This window comes from Accipiter gentilis, chromosome 28, assembly GCF_929443795.1.
Source record: "Accipiter gentilis chromosome 28, bAccGen1.1, whole genome shotgun sequence".
In the NCBI taxonomy this organism is placed as follows: Eukaryota; Metazoa; Chordata; class Aves; order Accipitriformes; family Accipitridae; genus Astur; species Astur gentilis.
The window spans coordinates 12,251,489-12,269,826 of NC_064907.1; the positions used below are offsets into that span (position 1 = coordinate 12,251,489).

At 39.2% G+C, this 18,338-nt stretch overlaps 1 protein-coding gene across 1 annotated transcript in view; it reads right to left on the reverse strand.

The window, feature by feature from the left end:
• The window catches only part of DISC1 (DISC1 scaffold protein), a 205,931-nt gene that overhangs the window by 127,428 nt on the left and 60,165 nt on the right, over positions 1-18,338 (reverse strand). The window contains 3 exon segments of the mRNA XM_049831349.1: positions 9,614-9,849; positions 13,923-14,052; positions 17,382-17,532. Of these exon segments, the coding sequence (XP_049687306.1) occupies positions 9,614-9,849; positions 13,923-14,052; positions 17,382-17,532 (517 nt within the window).

Consider the following 18,338-nt stretch of genomic DNA (forward strand, 5'->3'; position numbering starts at 1 on the left):
GAGGCTTGCAGAAAAATCAGGGCGTTAGATGACACTTCACAATTTTTTTAATAATTTTTAATAAGATTTTTTTTTTTTAATGCCTGCAATAGGAGGGCAGAGTCAGCACCTCAGTCTGCGTAGTATGGTAGCTGGTTCTTTTTAGATAAAATCACTCCAACAGAAACAACCAGCTCACAGTCACTTGAAGATGCCGCTGGCATCTTTAATGATGATTCCAAGCTGAATTTGCATTCCCCTGTATTGAGAAATCTTCTGGTCCTGTAACACACCATTCAGACAGCCAAACCGACCGTCTGTTTCAACCAACCATTCGCATGGTGCTGTATTTCCCACCACTCTTCACTCGGCTGCTGCCGCAGAGCAGTTGCAGCAGTTGTTGCTCCAGCTGCTACCTGAAACAGGAGCATCAGACTGAAAACAAAGGCACAAACAGCTATCTGCAGCAGCAGTTCATCACATCCAAACACTTTCCCCAGATTTCCCAATGTGTCAAGAGATCCCCGTTCTTCTGCTGCCTCTGTCTGGAGTGCACAAAAACTAGAGCTTGCCTACAGCAGCTGCAATTATTCTCTTAAGAATAACATCCATTGTACTTCACTGACTGAAAGGGTCTGTCCCTGGATATTGTTAGCTGTTTCTCTTTATTATATACAAATGAATTCAGTATCATACATTGATTAGGACAGCTGGTCATTTTTTCCCTAAAGAGAAATAAATCTCATCATATGCATACCCAGAGGGATCGGCACATATGTGGCCTGGAATTTATAGGCTGCTACATCCCACTGAATGCTGTTCAAACAAGCAAGGGGAACCAGATGCTCAGCAAGGAAAACCAGATTCCTCATTACACTGCACGTGTGAGGGCACTCAAGCGGCTGGTACTCATCTTTCTGCTGGGACTTTTTCCTTCTATAATGCTGCTTGGAAGGACAAAAAACTGCCTCCAAGATTGCTCCAAAATACTTCAGGTTGCTAGCAGTGACTCCATCCTCCAAGTTGGAAGACTTGTTCTCTCCTTTCCCTGCCATGTTTCCAACTCCTCCTGTTCTTCCCAAGGAAGGCCAGTGCCTATGGTGTGGGAGCAGACTTTGCAGAAGCCCTTTTTCCTCCCTACAACTGGGATCCCCACTGGCCCCCATGGGATCAGAGTCACTACAAACTGCTGAACCACAGAACAAAGGACTCTGCTTGGACACAGGCAACTCAATGAAGAAGTCCTCTGCCACAATTTCAAACTCCAGCAGCTCTTGTCTGATGACTTTTGTTTGCACCTTTGCAGGAAGCAAATTCACTTCATGTGCTGAAGCACTGACATTGTATGGCATGTCAGGCTTTCAGTACACAGTTTCTTCGAGAGTTGCTCCCACAAGTGAGGAAAAAAAAAGAAACAAAGCCACTTGCCCAAGGAGTCTACCCTTCAATCCTAGGCAGAGAACAAAGGAATGAAATTAATCCTAGGTAGACAAAATGGAGAGGAAAACACCTATCTATCTACAAAAGGAAAGCTGAGCCTCCTAATCAGTCAGACCACAAAGGAAGAGGCAGACCTTCCTTCACCTATGACTTGTCTTGGCCTCTCACAAAAGCCTGCAGCCAACTTCTCAGCGAGATGATGGCCACCTCAAAACACAAACCCAGCCATAGGACTAGCTGAAAATGAGACGATCCTATTATCAAAGCTCGGGTTGGGTTTTGACACTTGACACGTAATTTGGAGTTTCCCCTCAAAAAGCCCCTTGTGGCAGAGGAAGCTGGTTGTGTGTCCAGTTGCTCCGAGGGCAGGAGGTCTGGGCAATTTCCAGGGCAGAGTCCTCCCCAGGTGCTGGAGAACATCCTCTCTGGCTCTGCTCCTCTGCCACAAGCCTGCTGCTGCAGGTTTTGTGAAGCTATAGCATACAGAATAAAATGGATCAATGGATCATTAAACAAAAGAACCACAATTTAAAAAACAGGGCACCATACCACCTTCATTATACCCAGCTATAGTAGCAGCAGTGGCATTGGCTATATTTTAAGAACCCCATAATTGTATTTTGGCTCACCTCATGTAGCATACAGAGAGACACGTTTCCTACCACAGAGAACAGTTTTAAAATTCTATATTAAGCTTTAAAAAAAAAATAAAATCATAGCAGCATGAAAGCACCCTAAGTGAAGGCAGTAAGCCAAATACTCAAAGTGACCTGTGCATCATCCTCATATCATGGAAGATGATTTATCACAGACTGAAATTAAGTCAACATGAACAGGCCTGGGGGATAACTGAAGCTGTCAGAAGGCTCGAAGGCTCCCATGCCCAGAGTTTATGACTGGGACAGAACTGAACAACAGGGAGAGCGGTTTCTGGGGCTGTGCAGCACTTCTTCACCTGGTGTATTTCATATGCAATTGCTATTTTTCAATTGCTGCACACCTGCAAAGCTAGAATAACTGAACTAGCGAGGTAAATGAGAGCTCTCCCTTTTTTACTGCTATTACTTGGTAATGAAGCCCTAGCTGTGGTGGCCACTACACAAGTTACCTGTTTTTCTCTATGCATCTGACAGCTCAAGGCACTCATTTCATCATGCATATTTATAAGAGGGAAACAAAGGGGCAAAAGCTCTCTTCTCTCACTTACCTATTTTACTTACTTACATTCCTTTTTAATATCATGCTTTCCCTGGACTTTTGATATTTTACAGCAATACCATGTGGACAGATAGTATGGTGTGGGTGTGAAAGAGAGAGAGATTTTTAAGAAGGGGAAAAAGAAGAAAGATTGCTATTCAAAGCAGGGAACAGTGCAGAGGAAGGAGCCCAGAAGCTTTACCCTCTCACACAGCACAGGAGCAAGAATCTTACACAGATCAGACACGCACACACAAACACACATGCTTACACCCCCATCAGTGAGATGTAACTGTATCTGGGAAGGCAAGCGGCTATCAGGTAATGACAACTGATGGCAGGAGGGGGAAAGTCTGGTCAGAAGGGCAGAAAGCCTTTCTGCCAAGGGAGCACCACAGGGTTACTGACATCCTCCCAGGGCAGAGACATTATTATGCACCACCTGAAAAACCGCCCAAGTGAAAGACTCAGAAGTAAATTAAGTCGCATGAGAAGGTGAAAGCAACAGCAACTTGCTGAAAATAGCTCCGTGTATTAGCTGGTCCTGGGACTGGCTAAACTGCCCCAGCACCAAATGAGGCCAGAAGTAGTTGCATAATGATGCAGTGTGCTTAGAGGTCTGCTAAACAGTTGGGCTCTTCATGGTCCAACTCATAACACAGCATAGGAGTCTATCCTGAAAATATTCAGGAAGATCTTTAAAACAAACAAAAAAGTTTACAGTACTTTGCCTCTAACCTACTGTCTCGGTTTCAGCTGGGATAGAGTTAATTTTCTTTCTAGTAGCTGGTATAGCGTTCTGGTTTGGATTCAGTATGAAAAGAATGTTGATAACACACTGATGGTTTCAGTTGTTGCTCAGTAGCATTTAGACTAAATCAAGGATTTTTCAAGCAAGAAGGCTGGAGGGGCACAAGGAGTTAGGAGGGGACACAACCAGGACAGCTGACCCAAACTGGCCAAAGGGATATTCCATACCATGGGATGTCATGCCCAGTGTATAAACTGGGGGGGTTGGCCTGGGGGGTGGAAAATCACTGCTCAGGAACTAACTGGACATCGGTTGGCAAATGGTGAGCAATTGCATTGTGCACTGTTGGTTTTGTATATTCCAATTAATTTTATTATTATTATTATTGCCTTTTTATTATTATTATCACAATTATTATTTTCTTCCTTTCTGTCCTATTAAACTGTCTTTATCTCAACCCATGACTTTTACTTCCCCCCTGATTTTCTCCCCCATCCCACTGGGTGGGGGGAAGTGAGTGAGCAGCTGCGCGGTGCTTAGTTGCTGGCTGGGGTTAAACCACACCACCTACCTACCAACATCACTTTCTACTTGTAACTAAGCACTACTAAAGCTGTGAAATCAGGAAGAAGCACAGACAACACAAAAAGCTCCAAACAACCCAAAAACCCAAGAAGTAAACCCACAAGTAAAGACTCCGAGAGTATCTGGCATTAAAAGTACAATTCAGTTCTCTGCTGTCCCACACACAGGCCCAGCAATCAGGACTATTAGCAGCCTGTGTGTGCACTGTAGTAGAAACTTTTTGATGCTGTAAAGCCATTTCATCCCTCTGCTCTCTGTGTTTGTGCTACCATTCTATTCCCAGAGAATATTTTTGATATGTATGCATTTTCACAGAAATAGCCAAAGAAAACCTTAAACCACATATTTAAAAAGGACTTTCCTGGATAGATTGCATGTTATCGAGCAAACAACGGATGATATCTTTTCGAAAGGCTAGGGTGCAATTTGTTTTGCTTCTTCTAAATGCAATTCTTTCAGGCTAAGATTTTTGTTGAAAGGCTGATGTGAATAAACGTGGCTGCATTCAGACTTCCTCAGTAATTTCATGTCGCTTGCTAAGTGCTGATTTGACTAGAAATTTCATGTGGACATATACTTTGAAGAACAACAAAACGCGTACAAAGCAGCATCTCCTAATGACAGGACATGACAGCCCATCCAAAATGCCACTTTTCCCAAGTTAATATGTGACACTATGTATAAGTCTTTTTTTTCCAACTTTTCCTAAGTAAACTAACTTCTCTAAAAATACCCACCTTTTTTGCCTTTATCAGGCTTTGGCCTCAACTGAAGTTGCCGAATGCTTTGAGTATATTCCAACTAATAAGGTTTTCAACCCCCTGAGCATTTGTATTTCACTTTGAATTAATCTTTGTCAGATGAGCTCCAGGCATCACTAAAGCAGAGTGAACTGATTGCATAAAACTTCAAGCTCAGTTCCTTGCACCACTGGCCATGACAGTACTATAATAACTAATATACAGAATAGAGAATTTCCCTATCTTCAGAAGATCCCACACACCCACTGTGGAACAAATTCCTACTAATTAAAAATTGTTCCATGGGAAGGGTGGAAGAAGAGGTGAAATATTCAAATATTTTGAAAGATATTTAATTGACTTTCTTTCCTTTAACCAGCATTCAGTGCCCAGACAATAGTCCAGATGGAACTCTGCAATTTATTTTAATGATGACATGCTGTACAGTCACATGCATCTGTAGATATGGATAAAACCAAAAGAGAAAATACTAAATGAAACAACATATGAACAGAAGTGTAACAGACTTCTCCAGTTTTCATTGTGAAATGAAAAGAAACAAAAAAGGAAACAACAGGTACTAAAGAGAGTAAGTCAAATAATTAACATGGTCTTCTTTTATAATGAGAAGATTCAAGTTACACTAGTTAAAAAGACATATTTCTGAAACAGTGTCCTCTTCAGTAGAGGATACAGAAATTATATATTTTGTCACCTTTTGCAGTCTCCAGGAGAAAGCACTTCACATTGGAACACTCAGACCTATTTAACTCCAAATTTAATATGTTGTCTTTAGTTAAAACACAGACATGTCCTGGTGCACACATCATCAGCTGCTCCCACCTTTTAAACACATCTCCTCACAACCCCACACAAGCAAACTGAGCTTTTGCACTGCGATTTCCTCGTTTTGTAATAATGATTACACCCTTTAGTTTACCAAGAGCAATTAGGCCTGTTTGAGCAAAACAGCCACATTCTGTGGTCTCAACCTCGATGAGAATCCCTGTCAAATCACGAGCTAACGTATTTTTTTGCATGTTAACTGGCCAGGTTTTAACCTCTGCTTCCAACAGCCTGCAAGAAAGGGCCCAGGGTAATGTGTCTAACATTTCTCAATTCTTCAAACTCAAAGCATGCTATAGTTACTGACAAAGGCTTTTTGTTTTCAAAAAGTCCACCACATACCAAAGATAAACAAGACAAAACAAAGGATTATTAATCTTTCTGAAAATAACAGCATTTGACAAGAAAAATAAGCTTAGAAACAATGCTCAGCCCTATGTTACATTGACTTGCTCTCTTGCTTCTGCACACTTCTATCTGGGCAATTTTTCTTCATTTAGGACGTTCTCTCATGTTCCCTGAAGTTTGCTTTAATAAGTTGCTATTTAATAGCATTTAGACCCAGAAAAGCAAAATAATTTGTATTCTATAGTGAGCTGCAAGCCACTCAATATGATTCATTATAGCACAGATTGTCTTAAGAGATGCTTCACATCAGCCCTGTGTTATTCCAGTGCTGAATGCAATTCATGTACCCAACAAATAATTATGCAAAAGCACATTATAGCAGTACTTTACTCACTAGCACAATGCAGTTAGAATAAATACATAGCATCTTCCAACTCAATAGCCAGGAGCTTGTAATTTACAGCCCATCGATACTGAACAACTTTCTACATACACACTGATCTTTAGTATATGTGCATGAGTAATAGCTTTATTTCTCATACAGATAGCCCTAACTTTAGAAGACTTTTTCTCTGCAATGATTCATGAAATAAAATGTACATTTCCAGAAAAATCTTTCACATTACATATCCCAAGACTTTGGAATTTAAAACTAATATGCTGAACTGGCTTCATCAAGTATTTTAACCTGTTACCTAATATACAATTGCCTTTCACAAGAAGTACTGATTTAGGATAAGCCAATGCAAGTTGCAATGATGGAAGTTCTGGCTAAATATGAGATGAAAAAAAGAGTTCACAGCAAGGGTGGTGAAATGTAGGATGCCTAACAAGGCTGCAAAATCTCCATCCCTGGAGACAGGCAAAACTCGGACAGATGGGGCCCTGAGCGACCTGATGTCACTTGGAAATTGTGGCCCTGCTTTGAGCAGGAATTTTAGAAGATGACCTCCTAAATTATTCTGTAATTGTATGACAATGTGGGGGATGCCCATAGGCACACAGGAAGTATATCCACACCAAGATACCTCACTATTTGCTTGCTGCTTTTTCACCTTACAGAAAGACAGAACAGAACACAACTGGATGCAGACATAAGAACACTGTACCTGAGGTATGATGGACAGCACAGCTTTAAAAGGAAGACACCCATCACTTGGTTCAGTTAAACAGTGAGCTTAACTCTCACTGTTAGATAACTGCAACCATTGCAGGAGCATTTTCTTTCCCTCAGCCCTTCTGGATATATAGCCTGCCCTGAAAGCAAGCAGCGGCAGAGAACCCATGCTGTAAATGTACCTGCTGACCATCACGCAAGCGCAGCTCTGGGATGCTTTCAGCTACCTAAAGTAGCAAGTGGTTTGGGGGGGAAGAGATTCAAGAATCAAAGGCAATGATGAGGCCACATGATAAAGTGGTTGAGTCACACAGCTGGACTGGAGATTTCTGTCCGTGCTCCAAAGACAGCTTGTGCATTTTTCAATAGAGCAGCAGGCACAGCATACGCAACACTTGGGCAGATTTTGAATAGGATGTACTAGACCAAGAAGCCACATCATGTAGAAAAAACACCTACAAGACATTTTTAATTCAGAGAGCACCACCATCTCCTGCAGAGAGGACAGAAGCTGCTGAATAGACAGTGAGTGGTACCTTGCTTCTTTGAAAGACTGCACCAGCCAGGTTGTGATGCATTCCTACCAGCTCATTTTGCTTTTAAGTTGGGAAGAAGAGGAGGAAAAAATAAAAATCTAGCACTTCATTGATGGACAGTTGCCAACTCCCTCAACAGCTATGACCACCAGGTTTGTGTCTCACCTCAGCTGAATGCTATAACCATTAATCCTCTCCACTTTCACCCTCCCAGAGTCAGGTCTCCTCTTGCCTGTTAGTCTTCTGGCCTTTTGCCAGATTTCTGCTTTTACATTCCTGACTACATTAAGGCCCAGCTTAAGAACTGTGATGGATCACACTCCCTGCCAGGACACTGAAATCCTTAGCAGGTAAGAGCTTGCTCTGAGGCTGTAGGTTCAGATCCAGTCAGGCTGCAGAGGACCTAAATGCAGAGCTTTCACATTCTGAACCAAGGATCCTAAGCTTGGGCATCTACATCATTGCCATTAGTTCTGGTCAGTAAAGGCTTTGCGGTTTGAAAAGAGCACCCAACTGTAACCTGATATAGGAGATTTAAACCATTCCTGATGGCTGTCACAGATGCCTGCCTAAGTGTGCTTACTTGCACAGCCCAAACCAGCATTTATCTTTTCCTTGCAATAGGGGAACTTCAGCTACGGTAAAGAGAGCAGAAGCACCTAATCATTGGCCCTGGTGACACGAAGCTGATCAACAAACAAAAATAAACCAGAAAAGTTCCATTCAAGGCATCTTTTAAAAATGAACAGAAAGGAAAGAAATTAATTCTAAATCCTCATTAAAGTTCTGAACCCACTTCAAATAATGAATGCCTGTCTTCCCTGACATGACTGTGTTATTCATGGTGCTGGTGAGCAAAGAACTCGGAGCAAGTTCCTCCTGAACCAGTACTGTTTTAACTCATCTTTAAATAATTTCCCAAAGAGTTAAGTGCAACTCAAATGTCACATCAGCAATGTGAGAGAAAAAAAGAAATCTAAATATTCTTTCATAAGCAAATCCAACACTAAGAGAAAACTCAAATCAAAGCACAGGTTCTCAGACAGACTGCTTGAGACCTTTTATTCCTCAGTCTCAGAAACACAGGTATAAGATACCATTAAAACAAACTAAAATTAATTCAAGATACTATTTCCCATAACCCAATTTAAAATTTTAAACAAACCTCAAAAGAGAGGAATATGTCCTCTACAAAATGTTCTGCTGACTAAAAAAATATCTGTATAAATTAGCACACACGAGCAGCAATTTCTCATGAATGTTAATATAACCAAACTAAATCCAATAAACATGAAGGGAGAAAAAAATTTGCAAGCAACATAGTTATTGCTTATCTGGACGAAATGCAAGTTAAGATAAACAGGAATTTTATTTTGTCCTGGTGACACAGCAACAGTAATACTTTCAAAGTTCCATCACCAACGTCCCATTGACTGCCAGTACAGTTTAGGCCCTCAGCACTTCTATTGCTTTTGTCAATAAAGATGAGGTTATTTCCAAAGTGTTACCAAGAGTAGCTACTTTTCCATTTAAAGGAATCATAAGCTGTGCATTTAACTGTAGGTGTCCCAAAAGTCTTCATGCTGCATCCCTTCCCCCACTACCTTGAGTCCACTATCTGAGCCTCACACTCATCACATCAGAATTTATTATGACTGGAAGTTCACTGAAGCAAGAAGCATCTCAAATATTTATTTGGGTGGTGCCTAGTACACACTTTCAGGCTGTGAGAAATATGTTGTAATTACTGCATTAGCAAGCTGGGGAAAAAATTCCACCAGTTAACAAGAAACAGTTTAAAGTGATGATTGGTATTAACGGTCGATAAATACACATTCTTTCTGTAGGTGGCACTTTACCATAAAAAATATTGAGTGCAGGACGTTCAAATAACTACAAAGTCTTCCTTCTTGAGGAAGTATATTAATATTAGACCTTCAACATCTGTTCTTAGAAAATTTTGAAGTGTCTGAATCCAGCTAATTATGAAGAAAACAACTGACAGCCAATTCAACAGTACATTGGGGAAGATACAAGGCTCTACATCACTGACAACATATTGACATTTAAATACCTCTTTATTGTCCCTGGAAGATCCAGACTGAATGGAATTTGATAGGAGGATGCTAAAGTGTCATCCACAGCCTTGCTTATTTCCTCTAGTTCTTTCAAAGAAATGCAGCTAAGTAAAGCAGTCAGTTCACAGTCCTGTGACTGAATAAGCCTATCTTGTTCTTCAATTTCTCTTCTTAGCTGTTGATCTTTTGCTTCTAATATGGCCAGTCTTGCTCGGAGGTCTTCAATTTCTTTCTGCATAGAACAGAAACCTGAATTTACTATGAATCCTGTTAAAGAAACCCCTCTACCCCTAGAAAAATGCAGTACCAGCCTCAGAAGCAGCATGAATTAAGGTTGTCCAATTTAGCACATTAAATGAGAAGACATTCTTTTGTTGTCACACAAAAATTCTTAGGTCCGTTGTATTTAGAAACTCTAGTGCTTACACAGTCTGAAGCTTCCCACCTCCATTTCAACACCAAATTTCAGGTTCCTCTTCCAACACTAACCGTCAGTCACCTTTTACCTTCAAAATACACGGGTACTTCCCAAGTTAAAAACTTCCTCAAAAAACCCAAAATCTCAGTTCAACCATGACAACAGAATCTTGCTACAGACTGGCACCTAAAGTTATCAGTCATCTATCTGTCTGCCTGCAGAATATCCCTGCAATGGTTCCTCTAGGCTTCCAATCCAACATCAAGCACAGAATGCAAGTGGTGAATCACTGGCTGTCTGGCCAGTCCTTTTGATTATTAATATTTAATTTTAATTAAAAGCACAAAATCCCTCCCTCAACTGAAAATGACCAGAGCTTCAACCTCAGCTGAACTCATCTTGCCAGAAGTTCAAACCCTGTGCATTATGATACTGATGTTTCTTGCAAGAGTATGTTCTAAGTTTTCCTTGAAAACCTAACAGATACTTGCACCCAAAAGGAAGGAGCACTTCTTCATGAAGGAGTTGGGGTTGCTGAGTTAAGAGTTATTTAATATGTGACCCTTAGCTCATTTGTCCCAGAAATTGAAAAGTAAAAAAAAAAAAAGAAAAATTAAAAAAAAAAACAAAACAAAAACAAAGAAACACCCCCACCCCACCCCCCACCCAAACCAAACAAACCACCACCACCACCCCCAAAATCAAAGGAAAACTACTCGCTATCAAAGTAGTTGAATACCATACTGGAGAATTTGATTCTATTCCTACATTTCTTACAGTCTCTGTGAAACTTTGCAAGCCATTTAAACTATTAATCTCCACACTGAGCCACAGACTGAATGTTCACCATTTTCCATACAACAAGAGGGGTCTCTGAAGTGCTATCTATAGACTCTCAACAGAAATCAAGGCTCACAATTCCATCCTCTGACCATATTCAGTCTAGCTACAAAGAAAAATGGAGAAAAAAAGAAAAAACCCAACACTTCCCCCCCCCCCAAAAAAAGCTAGCAAACCAAACAAAACCCAAAACAAAACCACCACACCAAACCACCAACCCTTTTTCAGGTAAATAACTAGGCATTATAAAACTGATGTTAGAAACGACCATATAGCTTTTTATGGCAATTCACTTCGTCATTCTCTATCTGTAAAATCGCAATAAAAATAACTCTTCACCAAAGTGATGTAGCGGAGATGAAATTAAGTGGTTTTGAATCACTCAGATGCCACGTTGATTAATGCTGTAAAAAAGAGCCCATTCACAAATTAATAAATCTGAATCCAAAAGAGGATTTGAGTGGCATACAGTAAAAAGGTTCTGGGACCGAATACTGAGTAATAAAGATAAAATGGTATTCTGAGTACCTGAACAAGCACTTTCCATCTTCAGCTATCTTTCAGGACAAAAAAGGCATGCTCATATAATTAAAGACACTCATAAAACATACATACTATGCACAGATAACTGACTTTGGCATTTCTTTGCTTTTTGAGTGCTTCACTTTGAAACCTGAACATTCTTTTAATGTTTCCATGTAATTTAAGTGTTTAGTTCACTAGTACTCATTTTGTCAACAACATAGTTTCAGGTTTGCTGCACTGCAACAAGCTCCCCGAGTATCACTTAAAACAAGAAGAAACAGTCCTTGCATGTTAAAAGGTTGACTGGCTGAAAAAAATTCAACTTATATCAGTGTTGCACACTAGATTCATCAATTATTTTCCTCCTTTTTTGGTTTTAGATTTAGCAACAAGAGAACAGAATGGCCCATGTTTCAACCCACAGGCATTTGTCAAGGACAGAAAGGTCAGCAGGCCAAAAACATCAGTTTTGTTTCTTTCAGTCTCAAATTAGGCTTTTAGTGCATACAAAGGACAATTCTGTCTCTGTGTTACTGGTTTGGGAATACTGCCAAAATCTTAATAGGCCCTACTTAATACAAAGACCTTTATATTCTGCGAAAATGTAGTAATTGCAATCACTGCAATAAGCAACCTACATGGGAACAGAAAGGGAGATGAACAGAATTTCATTTTACAAACACACTTTCAGTACTGAAATGTTTTTACAACATAAATAGATACCAGAAGCACGCAATCTGCATTCACAGAGAGAAAGCTGTTCTGCTCAGGAATAGTACACAGGCATTCTTGGGAGAATGGCAATTTTAGTCAGTAAACTGGAATTCTCCCGCGTTCTTTTCCAGAAATGCCAAGAAGCCTTTAATATGCTCTTGGTCAGCCTCCAGGGACAGATAAAAAGGACTTGAAGTCTCAGCATGGAGCAGCAGATGATATTCAGCTCACTAAACATAAGCTGGAGTTTTACTTTGTGGATTTGAGTTTGAACTGAGATTTCTAACGCAACAGCTAATCAGTACTGACTGTAAACCTCCGGCTTCACTTATGGGCTGGTGTGCTGCATGAAGTACAGACTGCAGTAGAAACATTAAAACATAAATTTTAGATACTGTCACAGGCTCTCAAAACCCTGAAGACAAACGCAGAACCAACAGGAGAGACGGTAGAAGGACAAGGAAAGTAAAGTAGGGCTGAGGAAAAAAACAACCAAACAAAAAAACCCACCTGATTTGACATCAGGTGAGATTTTGGGCAGGAGCAATCCTTAAGGGATGCTGGGAGCCACCAAACATCACACATCAGCATTCTCCAGAACCTCGAATTCACAATAATTTTGACTAAATGGTTATAAATAGCATGCCTGTACAACAATGTGGCTCATTTGACCCTAGTATAACTATATACAAATAAAGATTCACCTGGAGCAAGTATAAAAACATTAGCTGTCATGGAGTCTTAAGTACAGCAGTTTTCAGCTGAATATCTTGAGGTGGCTGGCTGGATGTCTAGATTATCAAAAATAGTTTTCTGGACACTGATAATGTTGAACTACACTATGTCTCCTCTTATATGTTGATGAAATAAATCTAAACAATGCAAAGGTGATTACTAGATGAAGAAATGTCTTTTCTATCCTAAGTATGGTTTTGCAATGGCCATCTAAGATGCTTTTCTCTTTCTTTCTGGGTTATATATATATATATATATATATTTGTGTGTACACAAACACACAGATGATTAAACTATCAGATCCAAAGGAAGAAAAGTATCAAAAATAATGAGATTCCAAGACAAGACCACCAAAAAAAAAGAAAAGAAAAGAAAACTAGACCTACTAGCTAAGATGTCACATTGCCAAGTGTGATCACCAAGGTGTAGAAGAAGGTGGAACAAAGACTTGTACTAGACAGTAAACTCCGATTTTTGAAGGACAGTGAAAAGAAACAGCTAAATTTTGCTTAAAAGGCTTGCAGATTTAAAATTGCACAGAAGCCATCTTAAAAACATTCCATTTGCCAAAGTACCACGTTGTGACATCACAAGTCAGTGTAAAGTTACTGTTGGCAAATGCTGACTGCTCCATGATGATTCCTTCACCCTTATAAAATGCATCAATCATCTTTCAGGAACGAAAGCTGGTAAATCATGTATTTATAGTCCGTTGTAACCATAAGCAGATGAAAACTTTTTGTCTTCAAATAAAAATTTCTGAAGATCAGTGAAATATTAAAATGGCAAATTAGAACATAAAGAGCACACTTAAAAAGATAATGAGGAAAGTTAAAGCACGCACACAAGCCACAGTGCCTTCCAATTCTGCTTCTCCATAATGAGATTAACACAGCTCCTGTGGCTGCCATCTCCAATCATCACTTAGATTATCAACTGGACTACAGCCAAGGCTCTAATTGCTGCACAGAAGCAAAGTCACTATTACAATAAATTTATTTAATTGTGTGACAGCTTACAAGCTTTTCCCCATGCAGCACTGGTTCTTATAGACAACTTTGCAGTCCTGTTACCTGTAACCATTTCTTTTCTTGAAAAAGTTGGTTTCGTTTTGTGGCCGAAACCTGCATCCTCTCCTGGTAAGTGGATCTCAAAAGCTTATGTTCATTTTCATGCCACAACTGGGTTTCTTCGCATCTAACCCTTTGAAAAAAAATGACAAAAGCTAAAAATTAGCATTATTGCGGAGTATTGACATCTCAAAGATTAAACAGATCAGAATGCTATGCGTTACCTTCAGAGTCATAACATTCCATCACCAGAATGATTACATCTTAAATGGATACAGTTAGAGAACAAGAGATTTTTCCTTGGCATATCTTCCTTTATTATCTCAAACATTTACACTGTTTTTACAACACGCTGAAGAAGGAAAAAGGAAAACTTGTATAGCTTCAGGCTTCCCCCAGCTTTTTCATATTTCAGAAATTTATCCATCACTGCCTTGAAAGAGACAAAACTAAGGCATATAATTTCTATCAATACAGAGAAAAATCTCTCCGAGACAGAAGTTTAGAAACTTGCCAAAGCCATTTTTGCAGCTTCTGTCAGCTTTTGGAGACTACATTAGAGATCATCTGGAGTGTTTGCTCCACGATGCCAAATTTTACTTCTCTTGCACAGCGAGTTCTTTCAAAATTGCAGTCAGTGGGATTCCTAACAGTGGTCAGTACGACCCTCGGCTGTAAATCTTTGCATGACTAGACCCCAATGTAATCAGTGCATTACATTAAGCACCAACTCTATAATCAGCCTCTCAAAACGCATCTGCAAACCTATTTTGTCTTCCATGTTCCTGCATAAGGGCATGCGCACTTGCAAGGCCAATTGCATTTCTGTGTCCATCTCTAGAGACAAGCGCATGCATTTCCACATGAAAGGCACAGATATGTTTCAGTATCTTGTTTAAAAAAATACTCTGTCTCAAACAAAGAACATTTTTGAAGCATCGTTTCCCATCATAATCCTGCAAAGCAAATACATCCATGCCACATAAAAAACATGCATCACAAGTCTGTTTTAAGCATGATTAATCACACAATTATGATCTCCATGCACAGCTGTTTCACAAGTGTGTAGAACAAGAGGTTCCTGTCTCTTCTGCAGAACCATCAGAAGACACAGGCTTTACTACCTCTCTATGGGCTGCAAAATGTACTGAAAAAGCAAAATAAAACCCTGGCACTAAAAAACCCAGCATTGATACTTATACAAAATAGACATAATGACAGTATAACTGTATTTCTATAATAACAAAAGAGATCAGAGACACCCATATCATAAGGTGGTAGGCCACCACTGTGTATGTGCCCTATGATCATTATAGATTGCTGTGGCTACAGCCGACCACACCTCCCAGCAGCTCTGAAGCCGCCTTCTTTTAGTAAGAGCTGCTCTTTCCAAGAGCTGTATGCAATAGAAACTTCTGAGTGGATGGTCAAAATTTAGGAAACATCCCACAATAAACATAGGTTATTCCCAGAACCTCCTTGGAAATCCCATGTACATCTGCCTACTTGGTACTGAGGAAACAGAAACAAGATCTCTCTGATCTCACCAAACCTGGGTGATTGCACAAGCATGGTATTGTTCCCAAGCTAAACATAACCAAACCTGGCTCCTACCACCTGCCCCCAATATCCTATGTCAACACTGAATGCATTCAACCTAAAAACTCATCTCATAATTTAATCAAGTAAAACAAAAACGGGGCATGAATTTCAGTCTCATGTATTAAACAAATAACCTGCCATCCGCACTTTTAATTTAAAAAGTTCTTTATTTGCAAAAAGATGAGACTGGCTTAACTACAGTAAAGCTGCAATGATCTGGTCTTCTGGGGCTAGTCTGATAATCTGTTTAATTTTCCAGGTGAAAAAAGAAATCTTGGGTATATTGGTTTTGTTCCAATTCAAAAGGAAAATAAAAGTGAAGCCTACAAATTTTCCTTGGAGAAGTGGTCATGTTTTCCACTCTGTTCTATCTAAAAATACTGTTGGAACAGAAAAAAATTTAAAACACCCCTGTTAAAGACAAAGGGTACACTTGCTGCATCAACAAGAGAGTTGGACCACAGACAAAGCAGTATGAAAGGCTATAAGAATCAAGCGAGAAGAAGAAAGGGTATCACAACAACAGTCAAACTCAAGCTCAAAGAAAGCATTGTGCACAAAACAGAAAAGTGAAGAGGATATTCATCTGACCCTGAAGAGTGGCACTGCTCTCAGACCTGTGCAAAGAGAAGAGTTACAAACAATCATCCAAAGAATAGGAACACTTTCATAAGTGTATATATTATATAAAAATTATATATATTTTATATACAAAAATATATTATATATACATTATATAGGAAAAAAATAAGCAGATTATGTATTTCAAGGATGCTTTAGTGACTCAATTTCTATAACACCAAAGACAACACCACCTCTAAAGCCAAAATCATTATTACAAATTAATGCATAGAGCAAACGTCTCAATGATAAAATACAGAATGTTGAATCCTAATCTTTAAGGAACAAACAGCTTCTTAGGGCCTCAGAAGGTAGGAGGAAACAGCTCTGAGGGAGTGCAGTTTGTTTTAAACCTGCCTCATTACTAAATACTATGAACAGAGGCTAAAAATACCCTTAAAAGTTTCAAATTTCACAGTCAAATCCTATTATCTGTACTGATTTTCTCTAGTTTTCATGTATATCAAAAATTACATCCAAACATATTGACTAGCATGCTGCAGCCTTTATACGTACAAGCTCCCAGAAAACGAAAGGTTTTTTCTTCTTTCATTTGTGCTACTGCATTTGAGAACAGCTTCCAATACCTATGAAGAATCCTCTTCTAACAACAGTAACCAGCAGCATAGCTGAAGAAAGACCTAGAAACAGAGACAACTTTTTCCTCCTAAGCTAACTACCTCCCTTGGGTCATCCAACGCATCTTGCATTCCCCCAATCTTTGAAGTTGTTATCCCTTCAAGAGAAGGCTGAGAATTCATTTTTGTGACTTTGTACAGTGCTGAGCACATTACTGCCACCTAACAAGTGATGCATAAAAGGAAGCTCCCAAAGATCTATTCATACTAAAAAAGAATCTGTTTTTACTTTACATTTAAATATCCTTTCATTGCCTATAAAGGAGCATCAGAATTAACTCTGCGGGGAACCACTGCTCAAGCTGCCTTGCTGTTGTATGCTCAAGCTGCTGTGTCAAGGATTCGATCCCATTCCCACTCAACATTAGTGAGAAAAGTTCCATTTAATTCACCAGTTCATCATGATCAATGTTCTTCAGGGCAATTCTGAGAGTTGTAGAAAGAAAAAAAAGGGGGGCAGGGGTGGATTTTCATAAACAAGCTCCAGATTGATATGTTAGAAGGTTCTTAAAACTCTTTAATAAAAAGTTATTCATAAATTTTATTCCACATTTTGAGAAAAACAGAAGCATCATTTTACATAAAGAATCAACAAACTTACCGATGATCAGCAGCCCAGCGCAATGCTGCTTGAACTTGCATAATAAATCTATCCAAAAAACTGCTAACTGAAGGATGCCTTGAAGGAAGCTGAAATTTTAAAGATTTTTTCTCTTTCTCCAGTTCTTCCAGTTTCCGTCTAAATTTATCAGCTAGAAATTAAATTTTAAAAAAGTTACTTAACAGTGATAAAGAGGTTCCATTTTACCTGAAGAAGAAAAAAGGGCAATCAACAAGTAGTAAAATCCACCTCACAAACGGTTCTTCTCCTTCTGATAAAATACATCGGCCTGTTTTGCTCAAGGATCAATTACTACAACTACAATGGAAAACATGAGATAACCAGGACGCTAAGCTACTTTCTTCTAAAACAAGAACAAAACTGCAGGCTTCCCAGCACTTTCACAGAGTTTTAATTCCGTAAGGCTCCAAAGAATTGGTTCGAAGTTATCAGTGCTCTTTTCCTACAGCAACAGCTCTGAATTAGATTCTAAGAAAACTCCTACTCTTCACTGCTCCAATTTTAAGACAACCTTAGATGGCAGTTACGCATTTAAAATCTGACCTCTTAAAAAATTGCATCGTTATTAGGTCAAGACCTGAAGAATCACATATGATATCTCAGCAATATATTTCAGCTGAAAATGCACATGCAATTGTAGCAATTAAACAATTATCGCATTCTGGGCTCTCCTGAATTATGCTTACTTTATCATCCAACAGAAAGTTTTACTTTCAACTTTAAATAAAAATAACAGTGGTCCTTAAGAGATTGCTTTGTCTCTACCATAACTCTATAAATTTCTTAGACTAAACACGTCTCTATGTACATTAGTTCTTATTTGTTTTCTGTGCCAGTGTGAAAAACAAAGGAACATAGTTCCAATTACAAATTATTATTTCTTGTACATGTATTTTCTACAGTGCCAGTATACTAGCAAAATCACGTACATGACAG